The 27,202-nt window shown below is 41.9% G+C and overlaps 2 protein-coding genes across 7 annotated transcripts in view; one reads left to right on the top strand and one right to left on the bottom strand.

Moving 5' to 3' along the window:
- Positions 1-677: 677 nt before the first annotated feature.
- MDM2 (MDM2 proto-oncogene) lies at positions 678-18,804 on the top strand. 4 transcript variants are annotated; one of them, XM_030462073.1, is made up of 11 exons: positions 678-852; positions 1,522-1,594; positions 3,537-3,611; positions 3,979-4,112; positions 4,270-4,319; positions 5,586-5,650; positions 5,802-5,895; positions 8,463-8,623; positions 9,524-9,679; positions 10,899-10,976; positions 12,488-18,804. In XM_030462073.1, exons 2-11 carry the CDS (start codon positions 1,526-1,528, stop codon positions 13,091-13,093), a joined length of 1,488 nt encoding a protein of 495 aa, XP_030317933.1. In that variant the 5' UTR covers positions 678-852; positions 1,522-1,525; the 3' UTR covers positions 13,094-18,804. The 4 variants fall into 4 exon arrangements, with proteins under 4 accessions (XP_030317933.1, XP_030316455.1, XP_030317219.1 ...); XM_030460595.1 differs by having other exon boundaries at positions 692-852; positions 8,466-8,623; XM_030461359.1 differs by lacking the exon at positions 678-852 and adding an exon at positions 1,092-1,371.
- The window catches only part of CPM (carboxypeptidase M), a 40,770-nt gene continuing 29,432 nt past the window's right edge, over positions 15,865-27,202 (bottom strand). For all 3 annotated transcript variants that reach the window (XM_030465353.1, XM_008504437.2, XM_030464626.1), the window contains 6 exons: positions 25,593-25,765; positions 23,943-24,127; positions 23,522-23,692; positions 22,530-22,682; positions 21,442-21,590; positions 15,865-20,699 (listed from right to left, as the gene is read on the bottom strand). In XM_030465353.1, the coding sequence (XP_030321213.1) occupies positions 20,466-20,699; positions 21,442-21,590; positions 22,530-22,682; positions 23,522-23,692; positions 23,943-24,127; positions 25,593-25,765 (1,065 nt within the window). In that variant the 3' untranslated portion in view covers positions 15,865-20,465. The remainder of the gene's footprint in view (positions 20,700-21,441; positions 21,591-22,529; positions 22,683-23,521; positions 23,693-23,942; positions 24,128-25,592; positions 25,766-27,202) is intronic.

A 27,202-nucleotide genomic window follows, 5' to 3' on the forward strand; every position in this document is an offset into this window, starting at 1 on the left:
CTGGAAGTCCTTGGGCTGTGCGGGCAGGGCTGCGCTTCAGAACTGATGGATGTGTCTGAGGGGAAGTCAAGATTTTCAACATCTGCCTGTAACCGAAGGGAGATGTTTTGTTTTCTTTTTAAAAGAAAATTGTATTTTTTTTAAAAGAAACTGTAGTACAAGTGAAGATCTGTAGGGAACACTGATAGAGTTTCAGGTTGTTGGCAGCAAGGCCTGTTCTTCCAGCTCTGTCTCCTCAATGCTCCACGTCCACAAGCCACGACAAGCTTTGTTTACCGCCACCCAACAGTTTTTGTGGAGTGGCCGTAAACACAGTCAGGAGGGAATAAAGACGACGATGGGCAAGAATTGGAGAGCCACAGTCGAGACCAGAACAAGCCCCTTGCAATGCACAGGCCAAGCCTCCTACTTCCCCGCAGCCCCTTGGCGCGGGTTTCACAGCGCTTGCTGCTGCCGAGCTTTCACCCTGTGTGTCCCACGGTCCAGGCACTGCTTCCCCGTTCCTCCCGCCGAGCCCCGGCTGTCCCTCGGTACCGTCCCGGGAGGGGAGGGGAAGGCAGGGCCGAGCTCGCAGCCGCCGCTCCCTCAGGCGTCGCCCCCACTGCCTCCCACGGCCGTTGCCCCCCTGCCGACGCGCGGTGCGGCCGTTGCCCCGGGACCGTTAGGGGGCGCTGGGGAGAGGAACCACGGCCCGCACGGCGCGGCTGCCAAAATGGCGGCGCTGGGCACGGACCGCGCTGCGGCGTGGTAGGGGCTCTCCCCACACACTCCCCCGGCCCCCACCACCACCACCATCATCACCCCGGTCCTCCGCCCGCCGCGGGCCGGGAAGCGGAGCGGGCGCGGCTGGTGGTGCGTGGGGATCTTGGCTGGGTCGGGGGGGCAGGGACGGAGGGGTCGCTCGGGGTTCGGTTTTCGTGCGTGGCGGCCTCGGTGCTGGGGGAGGGGCGGCTGCAGAGCGGCGCTGGGGCGCTCGCTGGGAGCCCGGCGCTGAGGCGAGCGCTGCGGATTTCGCCTGCGGGGGGGAGGAGAAGAGGGGGGGGGGGAGAGCAAGGCCGGGGCGGTGCGGTGCGGTGCAGGGCGGGGGCGCCGAGGACGGGCTGTTCCTCCACGTCGCCGCACCCCCGGAGCTTCTGGAGGCTCCGGTGAGTCAGCGTCGGCCCCCGCCCGTTCGCCCCCCGTGGTGACTCGGCAGCGCCGCCGCTCCTGGTCATGCTCGGGCATGTCGAGCCACGGCCGGCGGAGGAGCTAAGCCCCGACTTGCCTCCTGTTGGCAGTGCTATATAAAGCCCAGGCCGGCGCTTCCCGGCCCGATTCGGTCCAGATACCCGCTGCCGGTGACCGGTGTGTGGGTTGGACGAGGGCAGCGAGGTGAGTGGGCACCGCCGGGGTAAGGGCAGCAGCCCTGGGGTTGCAGAGCGCAGCGCTCTCCCCCCCGCCCCGGGGCGTCTCCGTGCCGGGGGTAACCCGAGTTGTGTAGCCGTGCTCCACGTTTTGAGGATGTTCTCTCCTGAATTGCAGGCAAATGTGCAATACCAAGATGTCCTCCCTTACGGATGCCTCTTCTGTCACCGCATCGGAGCAAGAGGCGCTGGTCAGTAGCTCCGTTGGACGCGCGGGTTTTTCATGCTTTTTGCAGAGTTCTGTCTGCTAATTCAGAAGGGCGGGTTTGCTCAGCGAGCAATGAAATCCTATAGGGCAACGCTGGGAAATTTATGAATTTATTTATGTTTACTGATTGAGAGTTGAGGATGATGGTTTAGGTCTAAGCTGTCTCCTGGAGACTTCTGATGGTCATATTGCTTTCTTATAGTAACATGGATTTTGTGGTCCGATTTGATCATAGCAAGTATTTCGAGGTGAAAATCATCAGTTCGTAACTGAAGAGTCGTGGAAGATCTGTAGTGAGAAACTTGCATTGTTCATTGACTAATCTTGCCATTATAGCTGAAGGTCTTCGAATTTGACATTTTCTGTATTGGAGTTTGTAAGTTGTAATGAATGCCTTCGTGTTTATGGCTTTGCAAAAGTATATACTGAAACCAGAACTTGAAAAAAAAACAACAAAAAAACCAAAAAACAGACGTAACAGAACAGCAGACTGTTCAAATTTGATTTTTTTTTCCATTGGTTTCTTCTTAATTTTTTAAGTCGTCATCATCATAACGTGGTGCTACTGGCTGCTGTCAGATCTGCCTGGCAGAAGAACTTATACTTGCAGTAGTCAGGGAGAGAGAGCTGGGGAGTAAAAGATAATGAACCCATGGGTCTAGTTGTAGATTCAGATCTGGGAAACTGTTTTGCGTGCCTGTGCTCAGCGGTTGTAAGGAGTTTAATAACTTACTTTTTGCTTCCCTTATGAAACTGTAATATATGCTCCCTGCTCTAAGTAATTCAGCATTTAGAAAGGGGTGAATAGGCATCTAACACTGTTTTCATAATGTGTCATTCTTGCAACTAAGCCTAAACTTAGCGATGGTTTTAGCAGATTTTTGAAATGGAATGTAGAGAGGGTCTACCCCCTGCTTCTTTTAATGATTTATTTATTTTATCATGGTATTTTATTGAGGATTTGCTTTAAAATGTTACTTTTTTATAGATTTTTTTTTAAATTAAATTTTTTAGGGAGTATATTAAGGTAGATAAATATTAGCCTGATTTCAGAACCTTTAAGCTATCATTGAAATGGCAATACTGGAATATACTGGACCAGGAACTGTCAGTGGTTCTATAGGTATCTTGCAGCTGGCATAGCCCCTGCAATTTATTCTCATCTCCTGCACTGGTGTTGGCACAGCTGTTTGTGGAACAGTACACTGAATGGGATCAGAACACCCCTCTGGCCAGAAGGAAAAAAAGAAAAAAAAGGGGAGTAGGAGAGGAGATTGTCATAGACTGGCAGCAGATACAGCTCTGCTGGTACAGTGGGTGGGAAGCTTTGTGGAGGCAGGTGTGACTGAAATACAATGGAAAGGTCAGGGTGTGCTTATCCCAGATAAGAGAAGTCTTCAGAGGTAAAGCATTTGGTAAAGCATTTACCGTTTGGTAAATGCAAAACCGGAGCCCCAGAAACTGTTACAGGAAGAAAGGGGGAAAGAGGTGGACCAGTATTTTACCTTGTGACTTGCTCTCTGGACCTGGCAGTCTCAAAGGTCCTTTTGCTTCCCTCCGTGTCCTTCAAGGGATCACTGTACTGACTGAATGCTTGAAGCCTTTGGTAATTCCCCAGAACCCATCCCTTTAATTTGGAACTACCAAATGAATCCTATAGCTCAACGGGAGGAATGCATATACACCAGTGAAAGATAAGGGGCTGAGCTAATAAGTACAGTAAATTAGAAGCTTAGTATGATCTGGTTCATGTTATTTTCTTCTAAGTTTAACTTTACAAAGTAAAATCTTGAGCATGATTCGAGGTATTAATGTAGTTGTGTGTTTGTATATTGGATGACTACAGAAGGATGAAACCAACGTGTCTCAGTAGGATTTTTTTGGTGTATAATTAGTACATACTATGTTTTCTTCTTCTTCCACAGGTTAAACCAAAGCCTTTATTTTTGAAGTTGTTAAAGTTAGCTGGTGCAGAGAAAGACACTTTTACTATGAAGGAGGTGAGAACTTTTAATCACTTGAGGTTGATTGTAGTGAATATACATGGGTTGTTGTTTTGTTTGGAGTGAATGGAAGTGTATTTCACAGCTTATCTAGAAGATACTGAGACAAGTTATTGTTTTTGTTTTTCTGCTGACTTGTTAAGTGGTGTTCAGCATGTTTCTCAAGATCTGAACAAAAGTATCTGCAGCTTAGTAGAATAGAAGAGTCCTTGGGGAAGGATAGATAAAAAGTAAAGTTCAAAGGGAGTTTTAGGCAAGCAGAGTGAGAAGACCAAATGCTAATGAATTTAATGTCTTTTCTGTTACACTTAAATTTGAAACGAGAACCTGAGTATTTAATGTCTGTATGTCATTTCTTTTACAGGTAATATTCTATCTTGGACAATATATTATGTCTAAACAATTATATGATGAAAAACAGCAACATATTGTTCACTGTGCAAATGATCTCCTGGGAGATTTATTTGAAGTAACAAGCTTTTCAGTAAAAGAACACAGGTAAAATGGGATTCTTTTCTGAGAGTCTGGTTGTTAAATAATGGAGCATATATTACGTATGGCCTTTTTAACTCCTTGCATCTTCAAAGATGGTAAGCTCTCTCTTTAAAATATATGGGGCTAACTTTCAGCATCTGTTTCTTTACTCCCATCTAAGGAGACTGTATTCAATGATTTCCAGGAATCTGCTAGCAATCAATCAACAAGGTGAGCTAGTTTGGATTTTTTTGTTTGTGGGTAATAATAGTACAGAAAATAAAACTTAATGCAACTTGAATGTAGTGATGTGGTAACATCAATCTCTCCATAGTGAGCTATTTGGCTTTACACACTGCTGCTCAGGGTGACCGAAAACAGTGAATCAAAGCAAACGCTATTTTCTTCTAGAGGAGGAAAAAAGGTCTAAACAGAATTTAGGTAACTTTATCGAATTAGAACCAGAACAGAGAGAATCAGAGCTGCAGACAAAGAGTACTAAATTTAAAACTAAGTAATTAGCTTGTATTTCTTCCAGAAAAAGTCCTCAAGAACATATAAAAGTTTTTATATAAAAAAAAAGCTTATTGAACTCATACCAACTGTGAAGTCAGGGCATATGCTTTTTATTCTCGCTGTCAGCGTTTTGTTTTAATTTTCAAAACTAAATGTGGAGTACAGTTAGAACTGGTCGCCCTCAGCTATAATTCAGTCCTCTTAAAAGGTCTGGGTACTTTAAATTTGGTAACTTGATGTATAGCCACTCCATACATGGAGACTTGTTACATACACTCATCTTTCCTGCAGTATAAAGATGTTAATACAGGGAGTGAGCCAGAAGTTTAACAATAGCAACAATTTTGTAAATTGGATTCTAAATTCATATTGGGACACCCTTTGTTTCTGATTGTTTCTAAAGGCAGCTGTTCAGCTGCTGAAGATTTGAAACATGCTCTCTTTATTATTCCTTATTGTTATACTTGCAAACTAAAATTATCTCTCATTCTTTTATTGAAATTTATTAATTCAGGGTCGCTATGGTCATAAGCATATAGTTTGTTTTTTCTGTGAAATGTCTTTTTAGTTCAGTTTTCTGTAAGATGATAGCTAGTAAAATGTGCTATTGAGAAGAAGAAATGTAAAACATTTTCTGCCTGTTTTTTAATATCCACAGAATCCCAGCTAATGCATAGCTTTCATTTGAAGACCTTTATAATACAGTTTTGAGCATCTCTGCTATTGAAATTTTTATTCTTCCTCCACACTTTTCCACTTCAGTAGTGTTACAGGAAAGTGTACACACCTGAAAAGCCTTCTGTTGTTGCAGAATATCTGCATTCCATTCTTGCAAAATGTCTGGGTTGTAAGTTCAACATTTACTTTGTCAGTGTTAACTTGCCTTCATTGCTTTTTACTGTTTTTGAGCCAGAGATTGACTTTCTGTTGTGTTGTTTTTTTTTGTTGTTGGTTTTGTTTTGGCGTTTTGTTTTGTTTCAGACTCCAAGCTTGCTGACACACCTGAGGATGATGCCAGATTTCAACTTGAAGAAAATGTTCTAAAGGTGTTTTGTTTGGTTTTTTAAATAAATAGAACTGAGATGTAAATTCTAGTTAGTTTTGCATTACAGTATTAATGGTTTAGATGCAATTAGTTGATTCTAGCCTTTTACTCCATATTCATGCTTGGGCTTACCCAGTATTTCTGTTAACCAGGAATCTATGCAAGAATTAGAAGAGAAGCAGACTTCATCAAATGTGACTTCCCGACCAGCTGCATCTTCTAGAAGGAGAACACACAGTGAATCTGGTATGTGCAGATTTATGATGCAGAACTTTAGGAAAGAAAATATATTCTTTTGCCTTACTGATTTTGAAAGATGATGGCAAATACTGTTCACGTTTCTCTGCATGTCTAAATGAATCTGGAAGAAATACGAATTTCCTTGCATTGCCCCAGTATCATGTTACAGTTTGGATCTCTAGAACTGTTAGTGAGATGATGGAATAAGTTGTTTCACAACAGGTCTGTTCACAGGTCTGTTAAACTTGTTCACTTCAGCAGGACTTGTGTTGCCACACATGATGATGATATGTGGTAACATGATGAGAACACTTTTGTTTATAGTGAGCTGATGTAACTAAATTAATTTCAACTTCCTCTGTAGATAGCTACAACATTTTACATTTTGTTTGCTCTCTAAAGTTGCTTTTCATTGGATTTCTATTGCTGGCAAAGACATCAAAGGTATCAAAGGTCTGGTGGTCACTTGATCTATTTAGGTACTTAGCCATTCCTTAAGCACTTTCTGGAGAGTCTCATGGCCTGATCATCTCCAGTTTGTCTCTACTGTGATTTTTCAATAGTGACTGGCAAATTTATTTTCAAAATGTGGAATATTTCTTCTGATAACTAGCAAATAACAAGCTGGTCAGCATAAACTGAATCAAGTTTCTCATTGTAAGTGTTCGCTGGAGTCCTTTTTAAATCCTAATATGTCCAGTTTCTTAATGAGTTTGTTCCATCACTTACCTTTTGTTACCACACGACTCGGTAGTTGTAATTGCCTGGGCAGTGATAACCTGTTGCTGCATAGAACTTCCTCTTCTTTAGTTACTTGGGAACATTCTCCAGCTCCTCAGCTTTTGTGTAGTATTTTTGTGTGTTCATCATAGGCCACTGTTACATTAGTCAGTCCAAAAACTGTGCTGCGTTGCTGAGCGGTTTGCACTAAATTAAAAGAACTTTCTAATGTTGTAACAAAAACTAGTGAAAGGATGGAAAGTCTCAGTTAAACATCACAACCTGTAATACTTAGGCATGACCCAGAGCATTTAAGGTCCTGTGTTGTGCTTACTTATTGTAGGTTTGATTATTAACTGTTGCCTTTGCATCCATTTATTAGTTTGTTACAGCCTTAAAAGTTCTTTTAATATAGTGTTTTTATATACACTTTTTTTCTAATTTATAGGAAATCTTCCTTTTAAACCACTATTCTTGTTAAAATGGGATGGTAGCGGCTCCTTTGGAGCCGCTTATATAGTGTGTAGACACCTTGTGGTGATACAGTATCAGTACAGCATGGAGCCATGGCAACTAAATGAGGACAACGATGGACAAACCCTTGGGCCTGGGGGCACCAAATTTGGTGGGGCTCTAAGGGCGAAAAAAGAAAAGAGAGGGGCTGAGCCAAGAAGCACCAAGGGAAAATAAGAGAAGTCTCAAAGTATGTACAAGTGTTTTGTTCTCTTTTCTTTTACAATGAAAGATTCAAGACTGGAAGACTCGTGGATTATCAGGGTGTGTTTTGCAATGCAAGGGAAAAGCTGGGCAATAGAGGGTGGGTGCAAAAGGCACCTGTAGAGGGGCAGCAGACTCTTACTGAGGCATCTTGAGCCAAGTTGTGAGGCCTCCAGGCTGTGTTTTCACTCCACTGTGCTTACATATTGACGTTGCACTGGCTTTTTCAATAAAATTTTTTCTATCACTTTGTGTGATTTGTTTCTATCACTCTGAAAGTCAGTGGAGCTGAATTTTGACTTGCCTCCTCCTAAAATGCTGTCCCCCTACTAATTAGGCTGTTGTAAGTGGTTGTTTCAAAACATGTAGTCAAAAAGCATTGTCTTTTTGCTTTGAAACCAAACGTGTATAATGAGCACAGCTTAAAGCAATGCTTCCAGGGTTCTATTTTTACATAGTATGCACTGAAAATATTCTTGCTGATGTGTGGTGAAAGTCATAACAGCTTATTGCAAAAGTCCTGCTGAGTAAATACAATTACATATAGGGCAACAATTAACTGATGAGTTTGTTGAAGTGTCTGAAACTTGAACCTGACCTTGTCCTGCTTAGCACGTGGTCCTTTGTAGGCATGTAACCTGGGACCTAGCTGCTCTGTTACCCAGCAAATTCTGGGATGGACTCGGGAGCCCTCTGGAAGTGCCTTTCCTCTACTGACTGTAGAGGGAGCTAGGGCATTTAAGATCCTAACTTACTAAATTTGGGAGAGGTTTAATGTGCCATGTGTGGTATCAAAAGCTTCCAGATTTGCAATTATGTGATTTTTTTTTTTATTTATTTTTTTTTTCCCTGCACATGTAGACTGCCATTTACAATGGCAGATGGGGAAAGTGGGGAAAGCCAGTCCCTGAATTACTGGTTTCAAGAATGTTTCACACTTCTCATGTTTCTCAGTGTTACTGTTTCTTTTTTAAATAAGCTTTCGGTACTTTTTTTCCTCACAAAATAATACTGAATGACTTAGTTTTTATTAAATTCCTGTTCAAGTAAATTATACTTAAAGTTTTGTTAGAATATTCAAAACTGCACATTGCATAGATGTTTTTGGAGTAATAAAAATTCTTGAATGTGCCCAGAAGAAAATTCTTCAGATGATCTGCATAGTGACAGAAGAAAACGACACAAGTCAGACAGCATTTCGTTGACGTTTGATGAAAGCCTCTCCTGGTGTGTAGTCAGTGGTCTGTGCCGTGAAAGAAGCAATAGCAGTGATTCATCAGATTCTCTTTCCATTCCTGTAAGTCAAGATCTTTTTTTTTTTTATGGTACAAATTTTGCAGATACCACAAATGCAAATATGCATCTTAAAAGATGGCGCCCTTAATTGAAAGCAGCTGTGCCTTCAGTGTTGTCTGAGGGAGGGAAGGAGGCTGAAAGAAAAGCTGATGTTGGAGTGGAGCGGGGTTTTATGTAGATCTGCTGACAAAGCTGAAGTAAAATTCTTAAAAATAGTAACTTTGAATATTCTTTAATAAGCAGGTTCTTAGTGACTGGCTGGCACAGTACTGAAAAAAATGCCAGATCTATTTTGTGTTTTAAAATAAGTGTTTCTTAGAATTCTAAGAAAAGCAGTCACAGACTTTCCATAATTCAGAATAGTTAGTTCTGGTATGGCTTTGGTGAGCATAGGTAATAGTGCCCTGATAATACATTGTATTAATTTTCCAGGCCTTTGCTTTTTTATATTTTGCTCATTTACTAGTATTGCATTTCACTCTTTTGTTGTTTTATAATTTGCCACTGACTCAAATTGAGGTTAACAAAGCTGGTGAGAGGAGGGTATTTAATGGCAACACAGCCAAGCAACAGCGTGTTCTGATGTCTAAAAAGTGTTTGACTTTTTAGGAAAGCCTTTGTGTAATGGTAGCTGCAGTCTTCAAGTTGTCTGTAGGTTGACTTCAGCCTCTTATTAAAGAGATAATATTTTTCACAGAGCTAGCTTATTTTTACCTATCTATAATTAACTTGTCTGTAGAAGATGTTCTGTCTAGCAGCAGCTGGTCTTGTTTTCTCCGTAACTATTAAAATTGAATAGTTCAGTTTTATCTTGTGAGCTATCTAACAATTATGGTTATGGATTTGGACTGGTGAGGTTGAACATGTACTTTTATCTTTTTTTTTTTTTTTTTTTCCCCAGGATCTTGATGCCAGTTCGTTAAGTGAAAACTCTGATTGGTTTGACCACAGTTCTGTTTCAGACCAGTTCAGTGTAGAATTTGAAGTTGAGTCTATTTATTCAGAAGATTACAGCCATAATGAAGAAGGACAGGAACTCACAGATGAAGATGATGAGGTATGTATTCGGGGAAGCAGTGGGAGAGGGTAAGGAAACTTACAGGAATACTTAATGTCGAGATTCCAAAAAGAAGTAGCTCTGCAGGTGTATTTCAGAACTGAGTCACAAACTACACCCAGTAATTCATGAAATCAAATTACATGCCTGTACAGTTGGGTTGCCATTATAGGCCCACTAGGCAGTTGCTGGAGTGGTGGTAAGGCTTTCCCCAGGCTCTGAAAGGGACTCTCAGCAGTCTAGAAAAGTCTCATCTGTTGGAGTCGGTGCCAACATGTATACATGAAACTTAATTTCTACATGTCTAATTACAGAAATACATTTTGAGCTTTGATAACTGAACAATGTTCCTAGTAACTTGGCAAAGGGATATTTCTGAATCATTTGCACACATGAATATAAATGATAGTTGTGCTAGTTGCACATGAGATAAAATGGTGATTTGTAGGAAGAAAGGACTTGAGGTGTGCTCCTGCACCTAGCAGCAGTGTTGAAAATTGAGAAGGGTTGAGGCTGGAAGCAGCCTTTTAAGGTGATCTTATTCATCCTCCATTGCTTAGGCAGAACTGCTTGCCCAAGGCCATGTCCAGGTGACTTGGGAGTATCTTCAAGGCTAGAGGCTCCACAGTTTCTCAGGGCAGCCTGTGCCAGTTGCTCAGTCACCCTCAGAGTAGAGAAGCATCTCATGGTGTTCAGACAGAACCTCTTGTGTTTTAATTGGTGCCAGTTGCCTCTTGTCCTGTCCCTGGATACCAGTGAAAAGAGCCTGGCTGCATCTTCTTTACTCCCTCCTTTCAGGTTATTTATGCACTGATAAAACTGCCCTGAGCCTTCTCCAATCTGAATGATCCCGGCTCTCAGCCTGCCTTCTATGAGAGCTCCTCCAATTCCTTCATAATTTTGGGGGCCCTTGGGGGCTGGACTCCATCCAGTAGCTCCATCTCTTTCATGTACTGGGGAGTTCAGACCTGAACTCAGTGCTCCAGGTGTGGCCTCAGTAGTGCTCTGAATGGAGGGGAAGGAGCTCTCCTGTTTTAATAGAAAAAAACCAAAAAAAAACCCCAGTCATTGGATTTTGTGAAGTTACTTGCTAACTGGAAGTCACTTATATGCACTACTGAACTACATTTGATTAGAAGTCTGTCAGATTAAAAATCTATCAGATTTATCAACTGCATACCAAAACCCAGCTACATCAATACTGTTTTATTTAAACCAGGTTTATCAGCTGACCTTTTACCAGGATGAAGATAGTGATGCTGATTCATTTGATGAAGATCCAGAGATTTCTCTAGCTGTAAGTAAAAACTTGACTGGCAGAGCATCATGACTTGGGTGAACTGACAGAGTAGATCAAGGGGTATAGATGAATTCTGTTGCTACTAGTGATTTTTTTAAGAATTAAATCAGGTTTTTCTTGTATGCTTGAAGATTTCAAGACAATATTTAAATGATTGAACAAGCAATTATTAAGCAGTGATTTATTTATTTTTAGTTAGAAAGATTCCTAATACATTAAAAATAACCATACACTAGTTTTGTTTCACTTACTTAAGGAAACAAAATTATTTGGAGCAAAAGTTTGACTTTTTGCACAAAATACAAAAAAACCCCAAACCAAATCTTGAGGTATGTACATTTAAAAAACTCTTCCTGTAAATAGTAGTATGTAGTTTTATTGTCCAACCTGAGTGAAATAATCTCCATTTTACAGATACAAAGGCAAACTTGTTTACAGGCCAGTACTTTAAAATCAAAAGATTTAAAGGCTTTTTCTGAATTCTGTGAGAGCATTGAAGTGTGAGAAAAAATTCAGGAGTTTGAGGCAAAGTATGTAGGTACATGCAAAAAAACCACACACTGGAGTTAAAATCCAGTGTATCCTTTTTTTATGTTTGCTTTTTTCAGTTGAAGCTTGTATAAAGCTGTTGCCCAAAACTGTCTGAAGTGTTCCAGTCCCCTGATGCTCTGTAGGACTGAGGGACTCTCCTGTGTGTGTGTGTGTGTGTGTGTGTGTAAAATACAGGGCTAGCCAACAGTTCAAAGCATAGCACTGTTTATGTATGGAAAAATGTCTCTCTCATTTTTAGGAATTGGTCTTCTGAGCTTTTGATGTCACAGTTGTTATTCAGGACTCAAACAAAAAGTGCTTTGAATCTCTAAATAGTTTTTTTTTTGTTTGTGTGTTTTTATTCTGTCTGTGGCATGCATTATTTCTAAGAAGGACCTTCAATATGAAGTGTATTTTTAATGGGATAGTGGCTTATTTCCAGCCTAGCGCATGGAGTAATCCCTGAAGACCGTGACACCGCCCCTTTTTTTAATAAATAGCCGGCTTTCTACTCTGTAGCACTACTGTGTCAGAGTGCCCTCTCCCGGCCGTTTTGCCCAGCAGCAGCTTAGCATCCCACAGGTTAAGTGTCTCTTCAGTCTTTAATGGTTTATTTTTCAAAAGTCTGTTGTTGAAAATAGCGACCATTTAATCAGAAAAGTTTTTCATGAGATCTCTGAAGACTTTTTTGGCTTGGTTTCTTCACTTTTGCATAAAAAATACTAACTCATTATTTCTCAACTTCTATTTTTATTTCACAAATCTACTGCAAAAAGGAAGAAAATTAGAGAGACCTTTTGAATTCAAGGCTATTTTAATTTAGAACCATAAAATGGGGCCAAACACTGAATGGAATTCTTAAATTATAAACAAGCTGATAGCTCAGTTTAACTATTATCTTGGCAGTAACATGTTGTTTATTTCAGTTGTATGCATTCCAAGTAGCTTAAGCTGTTCCAATCTTTAATTCACTAAAGGATTATTGGAAGTGTCCCCAGTGTAGCGAAATGAATCCTCCACTTCCACGACATTGCCACAGATGCTGGGCCCTTCGTGAGGACTGGCTTCCAGAAGAAAAGAGTGATAAATTGGAAAAGAGTGATAAATTGGAAAAGAGTGATAAATTGGAAAAGAGCACATTAGAAAGTTCCATCCCTCTAGAGTCTGAAGAAGGTTTTGATGTTCCTGACTGCAAGAAGGGGAAAACGAGTGATGATAAAGAACCAGCTGTGGAGGAGAATGAGGATAAAGGAGTACAAATTTCTGAATCGCAGGAAAGTGAAGATTTTTCCCAGCCATCAACATCAAGCAGCATGTTTTTTAGCAGTCAGGAAGACTATAAGGAACCTGAGAAGAGAGAAATGCAAGACAAAGAGGAAAGCATGGAATCCAGTCTGCCAGTTACCAGCATAGAACCCTGTGTCATTTGTCAGAGCAGGCCTAAAAATGGCTGCATAGTACATGGCAAAACGGGACATCTCATGTCATGTTTTACATGTGCAAGAAAGCTTAAGAAGAGGAACAAACCCTGCCCAGTGTGCAGACAGCCCATACAAATGATTGTACTAACTTATTTTAGTTAGATGGATGTTGACTGGAAAGCAGCAAAAGGAACTTCATAAACTGGTTAAGAGAGTAAGAAACTATTTTTGTACGCTTATTGGAAAATGAGTATTTTGGAACTCTTCATGTATGGTGTGAAAAGTAACTGCTGGTATAAATGCACAGGAGTTCATAAAAGGTTGACCCAATTTCATAAGTCAATTTGAAGATTTTCAATCCCTCCTGACAGAAAGAATTAATTCCTGTAAACTACCTGCCACTCTGGGTGCTTTATGTTCTATACAAGTTAGTGTCATTTGTTTTATTGGTGAAATACACACATTAAAACCCAAATTCAAGGATTACAAGAGGAGAGACATGCTGATGAGTTTGTTCATGTGAGTTCCTCCTCTTAAGAAGATTCAAGATTCTACAGATTCCAGTATCTTGTTGCCTGGTGATGATACCAGGCTCAATCAGAACCCTCTCAATGAGTTAATAAAATAAAGAAGAGTCTTGTCTCCCTCATTTCCAAAACTTAAATTCCTCCAAATAATCCAGTTATGGAGGAGATCTTACCAGGAAGTGGGGGAAGATGCAATAACAATTTTTAGGTTTTGAAAATAGAAAAGCATATTGTGTGTCTTACTGTCATAGTGTGTTTTGTAAACTTCAGGGCTGTGTTTGTCTGTAGAAGTCACTGATCTGAGTTCAGTCTTAGTTATCTCTTAAGTGTCCTGGCAAATTGGCTTTTACTATACTGTCTGTCATTTTAGCAGCATGAGAATCCACTTGAACAGAAGAGATAAATGAAGGAGATGCTATGTAATGTCACTGCAAGCAACATTAGGGCAGTCTTATTTTTTTCCTGCACTTGGTTTTGACTTGTGCAGACTTTTTTTTACTTTGTGTGCAGCTGGATTACTATATTCTCTTGACTAAAAATGGGAAAAAGAATCCACCTCCACCTCCAGAAATCAAATAAGCAGTGTAGTTCTAGTTCACACAGACAGTTTTTACACTCCGTAGTCTGTCAAATTTAGGCTATTTTTCCCAGTATCACAAGAATTCTGCAGATCTGTTGCAAGGTGTAAGGCCAGCTCTAAAGTGGTTTCATTGGGTCTTACTGCTTTTAGCTCGTCTCCTCACTGTACTGTGTCAAAAACTGTGTGAAACAAATCAGTTTTTTTATCAAAGTCCACTGACTCGGTCCCATGGTGAGTTCAGAGGAGGTACCATGAGTGTGTTTTTGTAAGCTTAGGTATCTTCAGAATAGAGTTAAATAACTCACCTGAGTGGCTTTTCAGATAGAGAGTTCCTGTACCAGTGAGTTATATTTATTGCTTTGGAAAACTAGATTACAAGATGAACTCTGTTTTTATCACCTTAATTTTACAGGTAGTTGCTGATCTTCTGCCCAATAGAGAAATGGCAGATAAGTAGCCAGGGGAGTGCCAAGAATGGTGATGTAGCCTAAATGCAGGAACTGTGCTGTGCTGCCATCCTGCAGGCCAAGGTTAAACCACTTCTTAACACCACCAGTACAGAAGGATGGCTGTATGCTAGCACAGGCTTTTACTGCTATAATTGCCTTCATGTTGGAGCTGAAATACTCTGGTATCAACTGTCTGTAAACCGGGGATGCAGATGCCTGGAAGGCAAGGAAGTACCAAGGGAAAGGATGTAAAGCTGCACAGGAGAGACTTGGGAAACCCTTGGTTGTGTCTTCCCTGCACAGAAGTACCTTCTTGGGTAAAGATTGAGGTACCAGGATCAGTCATGTTTTGTTTGTACATTTGAGCTAATTTTTGAAAAATACTACAGAAAGATACCAGTACTTCTGAAGTCTTACCATAATTAGTTTTAACTAAGGAAAGTGTAAAACCCAGCTCTACATGTTTATTCAAATTCTTGAAAATATCTTGCCTCTTGCAATTAGCAACAGCAGGTAGCTGGATGTTCTTGAAGTTCCTTGGCCAGCAGAATCCTTCCATGGGTTTCGTGGGATTTTATAATCCTTCATCTTGAGATGGAGAACTCCTTTGGGCAGATATTTAAAATGTTTAAGTAGGGATGCTTCCAATTCATCCTGCTTCCTATTTATTTTTCTTAATTTTGATTTGATAAATGCAGCGAAGGCTCTTCCATTGCACGTGCAAGTCAGAACCAAACAGTGATTGTGTTGTAGTCTGGAATGTGCAGCTGATAGGATTGTGGAGCTGTCTGTTCAGGAGGGGCATTTGATAGCATGGGTGCTGCTTAAAAAGCTTTGTCCATTACATCATCTCCCATGTCTCCAGGCTTCTCTGCAGTCACTGTGAGGGGCTGTGCAGCTGCAGTGGTGAGGGAGCAGTTTTTCTTAGAGTTCTTGCTGGAACAAATTGTGCCATCCCAGTAGTGGCATTCTCATAAGTGATCTCAGTATTTAGAAAAAAAACAACTTTGCTCTCTCTGAAAGGCAGGTATGGTCAGAGCAATGATCCTTGCTGCTCTCAATTGCTCAGCTTTGGGATTTTTTTTCAAAGCCTGTTTCATCTCTCTAATGTTTTCTGCTTTGGCAAAAGAGAACCCAAGACCATACAGTATAATTAATTTTCCCTTCTGTGACCTAAAATTGTCCTTCCCTGCTAGCATGTGGTGAAACAGCCCTGGAAATACCCTCCCCTCCATACAGTGCTGAGGAAATGGGTAATTAGGATTTCTGAATCTATGGCCCTACTGAATCAGAGCGAATCTTTGTTTTGAATTATATTTATTTGGCTTAATGTTGTTCTTAATAACTTCTAGTACAACTTTAGGGTTTGGAGTGTTTGGGTTGTGTTTTGTTTGTTGGGGGGTTTTTTTGTTGTTTTTTTTTTTAACCCAAAGCATGCCTTACAGATAAGGGAGTGATGTGTATCAGTGTCTGTCCCAGTTCCTGTAGGAGATGCTGTTGGGCAAAGTGCATGCCTGGGGTTGGGGGGTGTATGTGATGCTGTGACCCCAGCACTGCATCCCTGGTCCTAGGCCAGGGTGGGTCTTCACTCCAAAAGGCTGAAATCTTTGGCTCTGCCTCCACGTGTTGCCCTGACCCAGGCTGGGTATGGATGCGGTCAGTGGTGACTGGGCTGGTGTTCATCAGCTTCTTTGTTCTGGGCTGGAAATGTGATTCTGGCCTTGGATAAAGGCACAAAAGTCAGCAAGGTTTTGTTACAGAAGCTGACAATTGGTTTTGCTTGGGGAGGTCTCTAAGGTGTCCTTATTTAATATCGTACACATTTTAATTTATTGCAGTTTGTAAATATCTGCTTACAGTTAAGTGTTTTGAGGTTTAATTTATTGAATTAGTCTGTTGGTACGTGTGTAGATAGATAAATACACATACTTAGTGAATCACAGTCATGATAATACTGAAGAAACTGTAGCATTAGAATACAAACATTCAGGTTATTTTCAGGTTAAGAGGGGTTTAGGAAGAATTGTGGCTCTGTCTTCATTTTTCCTTCCCCTAAAATAATTTCTGCATTGAACCTGAACAACATTGGTTAACAGAGTGGAAACAATTTGATGGCATTTGTTTTCCTTTGGAATACTTTTGGGTCTCTGAAGAGCCAAGAACTTGACTGCTTTGCTGTGCTGGCAGCAGCAGAGGGGATGGCCTGGGAGGTGTGGTGAGAGGTGTTGAGGTTGGTTTGCAAGGGCTGGGACTTGGTTTTTTACCTTAGAACAGGGGACCAAGACAGCTGAAGGGAGGCGTGGCCAGATGGTGACAGAATGTGACAGTACAGAATGTTCAGTACTTGTCTTGGTCTGTTCCTTCATGCACTTCAGGTAGACCATAGTTATATACAAGTGCTATAAGAACTTGCATTTATTTTTACAGTAAACTCACTTTTTAATTAATTATGACTTCTTTCACTGTAGCTGTTGATTAGTATTGAAATTCAACTCTTGAACCAGGGAGGGGAAGTGCTAAGTGAAGGATGCGAGGAAGCTGGCAAAATTTGCTTAATTCCAGTGCCTGAAATCTCTCAAAAAGACTGGAAGGGCTGAAGATATTTTAAAACTTTTTAGTACTTTAACCCTGCATCTTCACTTACAATTTACTAGTTATGAAGTCTGCTGCTTTTGTCCTTTAAAAAACTTGCACAGATGAAACAGCAGTAGCTGGATTGCTGATTATATTGGAGATTGCCCATGCAAAGATTGTTTTTTTTGTTGAGCCAGCACCCTTTGAATATTGATTTAGTTGTACTAGAGATCACACAGGGAGAAAGGGTGGAGTAAAAATGCTTAAAAATTGATTTATGTAAAGAAAAAAACCACCATTTTTCCTACCTGTGGTGCAGTTTTATCATTGAATTTAGTTTGTTGTAAATTTGTTTGACTCTCACCATCTCTGAAGTGTCTGTGTGGGTATGAAGTCACAGGCAAGACTTGGGGCAAATTTTTCTCCTTAAAAGACTTGTGTGAGGGAAAAACAATTCCTCATTCTTACAGAGAGCATCATCAAGAATAGTCGTGTCAAATAATTGTGTTCTATGAAAGAGTGTTTAGTAAATTTATTAGAAGCATAATGAAACTGAATAAGCTGAAATGGATAAATAAGATTAATATAGGGGTGAAGAACTTCTTCCCCATCTTACTATAAGCTGCTGTTGTGTTGGGAGGGCATAACTTTGAAAGTAAGTGTTTATAATGCTAAAGCAACTTAATTTGGGTGTTAACTTGCAAAATGTAGCCAGGGGTGTGTGAGCAGTTAAACCAGGAGGATGGCACCTTGTGTTTGGCATCACGGGGCCCAAGGTGGGACATGTGCTGCTGTGGTGCTTCCCTGCAGCAAAGGAAAGGGCGCTGGACACCTGCACCTCCTGAGCTGTGCTGGCCAGCAGGGTGCCAGCAGGGGGGTGCAGACTGTGGGTGGCTGTGGGGTGGCCCACGAACTCCATAAAGTGCGTGGTGCAGCGTGGTTATGCTGGTACTGCACCCACTGCTCTGCATCCACCTCCTCTGGGCCAGTGCATCCCCTCCCTGCCTGCCCTGCTGCCCCAGCTGAGCCATACCCGGGCAGGCCCTGAGCCTCAGTGACTTTGTCATTTAAAGGTTGCAAAAGCAACGTAGAGCAAAGCAAAAAAAAAAACCAAAACATCATAAGATATCTGAACGATGGATTGCACTTACTGAACATGAAAATTATTTTTATTTAGCACTGATGCACTCAAAGCTTCAAATGAATTCTTCTCTGTAGTGTGTGTGTGCACGTGTATTCTACATGTAGAATTTGTTGGTGATAGTTAAAAAGGTGGTGTCTCCCCTTTCGAGTAGGTGGTGCTTTAACTTAACAGCCTGACTTTTAAAGAACAGTTCATGTTTTCGAGCTCAGTTAATGGCCTGCAAACATGACAGGGACATAATACCTGAAATACCAAATAGCTTTTCCAAAAGCAGAGTCTTTGCTTTTGACTACACGCAGCTGGAATGGCTATAAAACAGACTGGCTTAGAGTGAATTTAACTATGCAATTGTGCAACTGCTCCTAGATGCACACGCTTTCAAGAGCTTGTCATGGTGTGTACATTATAGATACCCAATAAACATACAGTCAGTAACCATAAAACTATGAATATCCACTCAAATCGCACAGAGTAGAGATCCATTTATGACAAGAATTTTCATGTGTATGGTGTTTGTCTTTTGGTTTTCATTTCTTTTCTGAGGAAACCAGATCATATGGTCCATTTAAAAGCTTTAAATAAAGATCTGTTTATATATACTCCTTGGTGCTCCTTTTTCATGTCAATGACTTGGTAGAAGTTCTGCTACTTGGTTTTCATACAGATTTTTAGTTCTTTTGAAGTGGCATTCAGGATCTTCCTGCCCTCACTCAGCTGCTGAGCCACTGGCTTCTCACAGAGTTTGTGCTTTTGGGGGGATTTTTAAACTCAAGGGGTCTCCAATTCTCCTTGGTCTAAGTGGCAGAATAGGAACAAAATATTCGTGAAGTCATTAGTAGATAATTAGTTACTCCTGACCAGTAAACAATCCACAACACTTCAAGAGGAGGAGAGAAAGGTAAAAAGGCTCTAGCACATGCAGCCCTCATTCCCCATGGGCATTGCTGTTCCCATTTCTAAAGTGTTCCAGCTTCAGGGGCTGCACAGCATCTACCCATGGGCTGGGCAAGGCACTGGGGACAGGCAGGAGTATCCTGTCACTAAGGGTGCTGCATTTAAAAAATCTGCACCAAGAAATCACCAGCATTCTGGCCTCTTTTTATTTACTGCATAGAGGAAAAGATTTGTGTTCCCACAGATAAAATATTTCCTGGTTACTTTGGCAATTATTCTGGGAAATTACTGGCAGCTAAGTTTCTAAATGAACAGAGGAGATGGCACCAACTGGCTCTGGTTGCTCAATTTTGTGTTTACAGGACGGCTTCAGAGGGCCCTGAAAATGACTCAGAGCTGGCCAGGCACGGGGTCCCTGCCCATACCATGAGCAGCCCTGCCAGGGGAAGGCAGGGAGCTCAGCCCTCACCACCCCATCCTCCTGAGACAGGGCCTGGCTTGTGCCTGTCAGCTGTGGGCACATCTGCCAGGCATGGCCCAAGCCCTGCAGTCACAGGGCTGTGAGACACCCCTCAACACTCCAAAGCCATTGCTAAAACTGTTAAACTTCTGAATTGTACACAGTTCTGTTCCAAACCAAACTGAGTAAAAAATGGACCACAGCAAAGGTAAGAAGCTGTCAGTGACTGTTTCCACCTTGTTTTTCATAGCTCAGCCTTAGAGGAACACAGTTTTCAGAGGCCTGAGTTCCTCTCTCCTGCCTGAGGGCACAGGTTACCATCAAGCTTCCAGCAACATAGCCCTTTGGTACATAATTATACTTCATTTCCATCTTCTTGTCTTACACTGTGTCTGTGTTATTGGTCATTACCTTATTTCAGCCTGCAGTCGTTTCATCTGTCCAAGTAACAAAGAACATAAATTAAAAAAAAAGTGATTCCTCATTTATAGCAGTGGCTTTATTATGAAAAATTAGGACTGTGCTAATGGCTTACAGTTGAGTGGCAGGTGAGCTGTTTGTTCAAGGAGGAACCTGAGTTTGCATCAAACATTTGCAGTACAATCCTAGATGGTTCTGAACTCAAATTCTTCAGAATGTATTTGTACTTTCTGCATCAAAATGCTCTAGTTACCTCCACAGGCTGTACAGAGTTTCTCTAGGGTAACGTGCTTATGTAGAAAAATACAATATTGTAATTAACCATTTGATTGTCAACCCAGTAATTTACAGAATACAATAAACATGATTGTAAATCAGAGAATCTGGTTTATAAAACATAAATTCTTTTGCACAGACATTACCTTGCCTGAAGAGCCACATTTGTGCAGGAAGATTGTGCCTTGCCATCTCGTGTCATTCCTGCCTTTATTTGACAATGACAAGCACAGCGGTCACTAAAACCAATATGTGTAGGGTTGGTTTGACTGCAGCTGAAGTCCACTGGAGCTGTTGGTAGAGGGGAATTTTGGGACATGAAAAAGGTGTTGGCCTGACAGAGACTTCTGAGAAGGAAAAGTCTTGTTTCAAGGCACTGAAGTTCCCGGTGTTGTCAGAGATCTGCACTGTCTTCAGCATCGATTTATATCCTGGGACAGTAGCCTGGGTACAAACATGAAAGATTTTTCACTTGGTTTGAAATGTTGAGTTCAGTTGTGAAAGCAGTTTTACCTAATGTGCTTATTTTCACTCTCAATGTATAGGAAAAAGTGTCCTAAACATTAAAGTTTGAGAACACAGAATGAAAAAAGAGAAGTTTTTGACATTACAGCCATAAGACCACCCCGAAGTAACTGAGATGACAGAAATTTATCGTGGGGGTGCCTGACATGCTGTATCAGAGAGGGAGTCCTGCAGTTATGCTTGAGCATAAGCCCTTGGCTAGTAGTTGGCAGAGTGTAGGCTGGTGGATGTTCTCTAACACCTGACAGCCTGCCCAGAGGAGCCACTTTGATCCAAGGAAACAACTGTCCCTGGTGGAGGTGTCAGCCCGAAGCTGCCTGGGGCTGCAGCCTCCACCTCCTCACCCTTCAAGAGCTCTGCTGTTTGTTTCCAACACCTCAAGCTGGAGTCACTGTGGTCCAGACACTCGTCCCCGCTGGCTCCACCCCCCAGACCAGATGAGTGCTTAGCACCAGACATTCTGAGGGCTGCAGATCTTACTGCAGCAAAAAACCCCACTTCTGCTGACTCCTGTGTTAAAATACTATTTTCTTTTAAAGCTCTTAAAGAGTCCTCACAGAGAGGACCTGCTCAAGTTCAGCTCATTGGTCTGTCAGGATCCAGTCTCACTGTGCTCAGGGACCCCGTGCAGTAAGAAAGAGGAATTTTGGAAGGCACTTACATTGATCACATAAGTCCCAGGCAAAAGGAGGAGATAATACTCCCCTTGTTTATTGGTTCGGTAGGGGCAGATGTGAGGCCTTCCTTGGGCTTCGACGATGGCATTGGGAATAGGATTCCCGTTCTTATCAGTAACTTGGCCTTTGACACCTATGAAAAAGGGAGAGGACAGAAAGATCACAGCACTGTGGTGAGCTTCCTCTTCCCAGAGATTCAGGCTGCTTGCTGCTGGGTGCACTCAAAGGCTATTTCAGTGATTTCAAGCTCATCTAATAACATCATCCAGTCACTCCTGTCCTTCTGAAGGGAATTAAAATAGAAAATCCTTTTTTGTTGTTATTGTTAATAGTTTAAGTCACATTAAGTTAGAAAGCACCATTCCAATCCCTGCTTCTACCTCTCATTTGCTGAAAGCATCATAGATACTTATTGTATGTGCCTTGTACTGAAGGGCTTCCATCTTCAGTGCTGGTTTTAGGTTGGGCTATTTTTTTGTTTGCTTGTTTTTCTAAATTATCTTTTTTATTTAAAATAAATCAGCCTCTCATCAAGTACTTCCCCATGGCAGAATACCAACAATGTCTGCTTATAAAGCAGTTTCCCTAAGTTCTCACAGACCAATTTCAAGGCAGCACTGGCACTAAGGAAAGATAAGACAGCAGCCAGACATCACTCTGGGAAAAAAAAAAAAAAGAGCAAGGTAAGCAATAGAAACTTTGTGCACATAAACACACATGTTCAGAGAATTCCAAAATAAATAGCTGCTCAGGGAAGTGGACTCCTTGAGGTGGTTCATGGTAAGACAGCCCCAGGGCCTGTCCCTTGTTCCCATCACAGCACATTTCAAGCCTCTTTAAAGCCACTGCCTTCGTGTCCATCCCCCCACACCTGACACAGCTCTAAGCTTTCCTCCCTTACCCATCCCTGGCCTTGCAGCTCTTGTCCTCCAGAAGCCACAACTCCCATATTTACACCAGAACTCCCCACCTGTGAGCTCTGACACTGAGCCAGGCTGCTGAAGAGTTCCTACCCTGCCCTCCAGCCTTGCCTGGCCTCAGCTTTAGCTCCCTCCCCCCTCTGCACACCCACCTAGATGGACTTGTTTTATATATTCGATCAGAGCAACTTTGTTGTCTCTCCAGAAGTTTTCCAGCTGGTCTTCTGGAGGGTATTTACAGCATGACAGCTCCAATGTAATTTCAAAACACTGTCCCCAGACATAGTTGTAATCTTGCATGCCACCTTAAAAGGGAAAGAAAACAGTGTTCAGCTGCAAAGAGGAGCCAAGTTCAAGCCCAAAGGAAAACAGGAGATTTAAAGTACTGGTACTTGGCATCACACCTGCAAGAAAAGTACATCAGAGAAGTTATTCTTCAATACCACAATTTTATTTACTGCTTCCTGTGGAAAACCAACTTCATTACTGTAGTTAGACAAAGAGTGGTGTTTTCTAAAGTACAGTAGTGTTTCAGGAATGATAATCATTATGGCTGGGGAAGGGTAGGTCAGTGACTTACATTCAGTCAAGCCCTCCAAGCTAAGTAGGGGCAGACAAATTCACAGGCTGGTGTAAAAGTCTACAACAGCCAAAGTCATCCTAAGAGTCTTTTAAGGCTTTGAGTTCAGACTGTGAAAGTGACACACAGTGCCACAGTGCTCAGGACCCATATTCTATTTGGCTTTACATAAACAGAAATAAAAACATTTTTTTCAGTAATCAAACATTAACAAAAGAAGATGATATGTGAATAGAACCTTTTTTCCTGACAGGAGAAGACCTTAGTGCCACACCAGTGCATGCACATACACACCAACTACACAGCTGCTCAGCCTTGACCAAGGGCACAGCAGCAGCCAGACAGCAGAGTCTGCCTCAGTCACCTCTGCAAATGCCAGCTGGGAGAGCCTGCAAACTACCCAGATCCTGATCAGAGAATCCATGCAAATGTGTATTGGCTGGCTCCTCTTCCTCAACACCCTACTTTGGGCAAAACTGCAGCCCTTCCACTGTCAAAGATGGCAGGAGAGAGTGAGAACATATCTATAGCGGCTGAAAAATAAAATACCACTGACATTCTTACCTTCCAGCTGGTACCAGGAATACCCATTGGTGATGCCTTCTGGAAAGGTTTGTCTGTTGTCACACCCAGTGCCTTTGGACATGCTGGCATGGTTCAAAGAATAGGTTTTTGCCAGGTGAATGAAGACATCATCATCTGGAGACCTGCTGTAGCCTTTTAAAGTGCCAGTAACTGCAGAACAAAGACAGCCATCATGGAAACTCCCATTACTGGTAAAACATACAGTACTGGCTCACATATAGGATAAATATCCCCCAGACAGTCATACCAGGCTGTAATTTCTAATGGGGCTCATCAAAGTCTGCCCATCCCAGCTCAAAAGCTGGGACAAAATGCAGAAATCCTTATAAATTTTGCTTTAGTACAGCTAGTGTTCCTAGCCTAAATAAGCTGTGGAGAAAAGAGTTTGTTACAAGCTCACCTGAGTTACCATTATCAAAGGTGTAACTGGCAACCAGGGCACCCCCATGCAAGTTTGCTGAAAGGACAAATGTTTCATTTTTTATCCAGTCCATTACTGCTTGAGTCTCTGGCTGAATGCTGGCATTGTTCGTTTCAAAGGCATCAGGAAAATTTCTGTTCAGATCTTCTTCGTTCTTATTGTACCTTAGAAAGAGAGAAGACACTCCCATTACTGTTTTGCCTATGGACACTGCCACCTCACCAGCTTCCCAGTGCTCAAGTTCTGTAGCACACCAGTGTCTTCAGGAAAGAGGCAAGATGAGCACTGCAGATCTTCTCAAGTAGAAGATGGGCTTCAGTTTGCTCTCTGGCAGCACTGGGATTTTCAGGGGATGAAGTAAAACCAGTTCCATTGCATTTCGGGTAGAAACAGTGAGGAATATTTAACAAGCATATAGTGTGCAGACACTTTACACATACATGAATTAGAAAAGCCTAGGGCAGATAAGGAGAATCTTGTCCTTCTCTTTGTGCTTTTCCCACTTGTGCAGAAGATGAAGACAACTACAAGGTGGCTGCATCCCTTGTGTTGCTGCCACTATGGACATAGAGCAAAAAACCTGATTCATGCACAGGATGTATTCTCCTCTCCTTGTACCTGAAGATCCAGCCTGTGCAAATGCTTTCTTCCTTTTTCACTCAGGTCAGTGAAAGAGCAGAGAGGGCATTTAAGTGTCAGATGTATTAATTTTAAACTTAAGTCAGTTAAACCATTTGACAATGAGGGGATAAAAATACCCCCCTTCCATAAAAGTCCTATCCATTTGCTGAGGAATAAATTTATTTCCTAACTTAAAAAAAAAACAGGAAGACCTACTCCTTAGTCCTAAATAACTGAACTACCTAAACTACCTTTCCACTTGCTTCCAAAGTTGCCATGGCCAGTGATCCATGAGAACTTCCAGCTCTTAAGTTTGCTTTTTCTTTGCAACTTTGCTCATGTGGCCTTTCTTCCCATTCTTTCACTTTCTTCTCTTTTTTCCCCTTCTAGCATCTTGAACTTTTCCTCCATTTTTTCGTCTCTGCCCTACTCACATTCAAGAATGCAAAAGCAGCAGAGGGTGCAATGCTGGGTTACATTTCCTTCTGCTTGCTTTTTCCTAGCACTGCTATTAGCTCCTGTGTGAGACAGAGCTCCCCCCACTTACTATATTTGCATTCAACATGAGCTTTAAACATGTTTTTAGGAGTCCACAGGACAGTCTTGACACACCTCTTTCTCATTAAAGAGTTACAGAGTTCTCCAGCTGAAATAGATCCCTTGTGGGTGAGGTTTTCCTTTTTATTTATTTTTTTTGTAGCACCCTAAAGGCCTAAATAGGTAGTTGTGTTTCTATTTGCAATCTGGGTCTCCTGCCTAAAAGCTGAGGTCATTATACTATTCTGACCAATTTTCTCTAGCTGTACCACATATAAACAACAGTCTGACTCAGTCTTGCAAAAACTCTGTGCTGTAAGAGAGTGCCTTCAGAGCAGCACCAAAATTAGCCCAAACACATCCTCCAGGCTACCCGCTCCACCAAGCATGATTCAGTCCCTTGGCTATCTCCTATTATTACCCCACACCCATTTCCTTTACCTTACTCCCACCCTCCTGAGCCACCCTTACCTTCCTCGTGAGTAATAACAATCAGGCACTTTTGTAGCTTCAAACCCATCAGGGTTCATGGTTGGCATGATGTGAATCCGGGTGTTATTGAGTAACCGGGTAACCACCGGGTCACGTCTGTAGCTGCTCACCAGGTAGTCTATCAAGTGGAGCAGAATTTCTCTTCCAACAGTCTGTGTAAAGAAGCAGAGACTTGTGACAGGGAAAACAAAAATAAAATTTAAAAATAAAATTAAAAAAAAAAAAAAAAAGACCCCTCACCTTACATTTACAGGCTTTTCTGACTGGATTACACAGTCCGACAAAAGCATTCTGGTTTGTTTTATGCTCTCCCCTAAATATATGTAGGGTAATGTAATAGATGGAAGGAGTCACTGGAGAGCTTTCATAAGGGTTTTAAACCCAGAGCAACAAAGAGTTTTTTCTGGAATGGGAAACTGACTGTGTCAGCTGCGTGCTTAAATCCTGCCTGGATAAGGCACGGCCTTATCAAAACCTAGAACTGCACAGCCTGCCTGATAAAGATCATCTGGGTTTGGAAACCCCAGTGTTATCTCAGCTGCACTGCAGAGTCAGCTCTGTGCTGCTGCCCCAGGGACCCCAGGCCCTGCACCCAAACCTCAGTGCATCACCCCTTGGCAGTGATGGGGCAGAAGAAAGGGAGACACCCTACACCCTACACTCTGTAGCAGGCTGCTACAAAGGAGGAGGTTTTTTTCTTGATCATCCCTTCTTATGAGAAGTCACCTTTAATACAGGGTCAAGGAGAGGCCCCATAGATTTTTCTGTCAGATTCTCTGCTACATTGCTTTATTTTAATGCTATGAACACAGGCACCAGGGAATCCAAAGGGGTATACATCAATCCTTCAAGAAAGAGATGGAACGACACTTGGATGCAGGCTGTACCAGAGACAAAGCTAAATATGTATTTTTGTTTGTGTAAATATATACAGATTTCTTGAAAGCTGGCAGGACACCCCCCTTTAGCCTAATCTATCAGATTTCAGGCAAAAATAGTGGCAAATTCCAGCACCAGTGAGTTCAGAACAATCCTGTTCTACCCCAGAAACCAGAAGCACTTTATATATCACTGTGACCCATGCCCCAGGGGTGCTGCAGGGTTCCTAAGCGCTGGCTGGGATGGGAACAAATCAAGACTTGCAAATAGATGGGCTCTGGAGATCATTTATCTCTACTTTATCACCAAGAACAAAGCCTGGTAAATCACTGCAGGCTGTAATTCAGAGCTACAGCATCTCACTATCTTTTAGAGAGAGTCTTGCAACATGAAAGTGGAAATATTGCAAAAAAATTAATTTTTTTCTAAAGTGAAGAACATGGAGCAACACTACTGGATGAACCAGTGTCACAGGTAAACATCTCCTTCAGACTGGTACAGGCTCAGGTAAAAAGTAGGTGAAACCAGGCAAGGGAAAAGGAGTATTTCTCCACAGCTATTTGCTGCAGTAATATCTTGTTGAAATTTCACACTGGTACATTTTTAAGGAGCAACCCCTGCCCAGGGGGGTTGGTACCCGATGGGGCAAATGGAGCTGGGTGTAACAGCTGCTCAGGCTGGGGACAGACTGCGCCTTACCAATTAGCAGA

The sequence above is a fragment of the Calypte anna genome, chromosome 1, assembly GCF_003957555.1.
Source record: "Calypte anna isolate BGI_N300 chromosome 1, bCalAnn1_v1.p, whole genome shotgun sequence".
NCBI classification, from domain to species: domain Eukaryota; kingdom Metazoa; phylum Chordata; class Aves; order Apodiformes; family Trochilidae; genus Calypte; species Calypte anna.

Coding starts and splice junctions, on each gene's coding strand:
- MDM2 (XM_030462073.1), top strand. CDS start 1,526: ATGTGCAATACCAAGATGTCCTCCCTTACGGATGCCTCTTCTGTCACC. Junction 4,320..5,585: donor GCTAGCAATCAATCAACAAG/GTGAGCTAGTTT, acceptor GTTTTGTTTCAG/ACTCCAAGCTTGCTGACACA. Junction 8,624..9,523: donor CAGATTCTCTTTCCATTCCT/GTAAGTCAAGAT, acceptor TTTTTTCCCCAG/GATCTTGATGCCAGTTCGTT.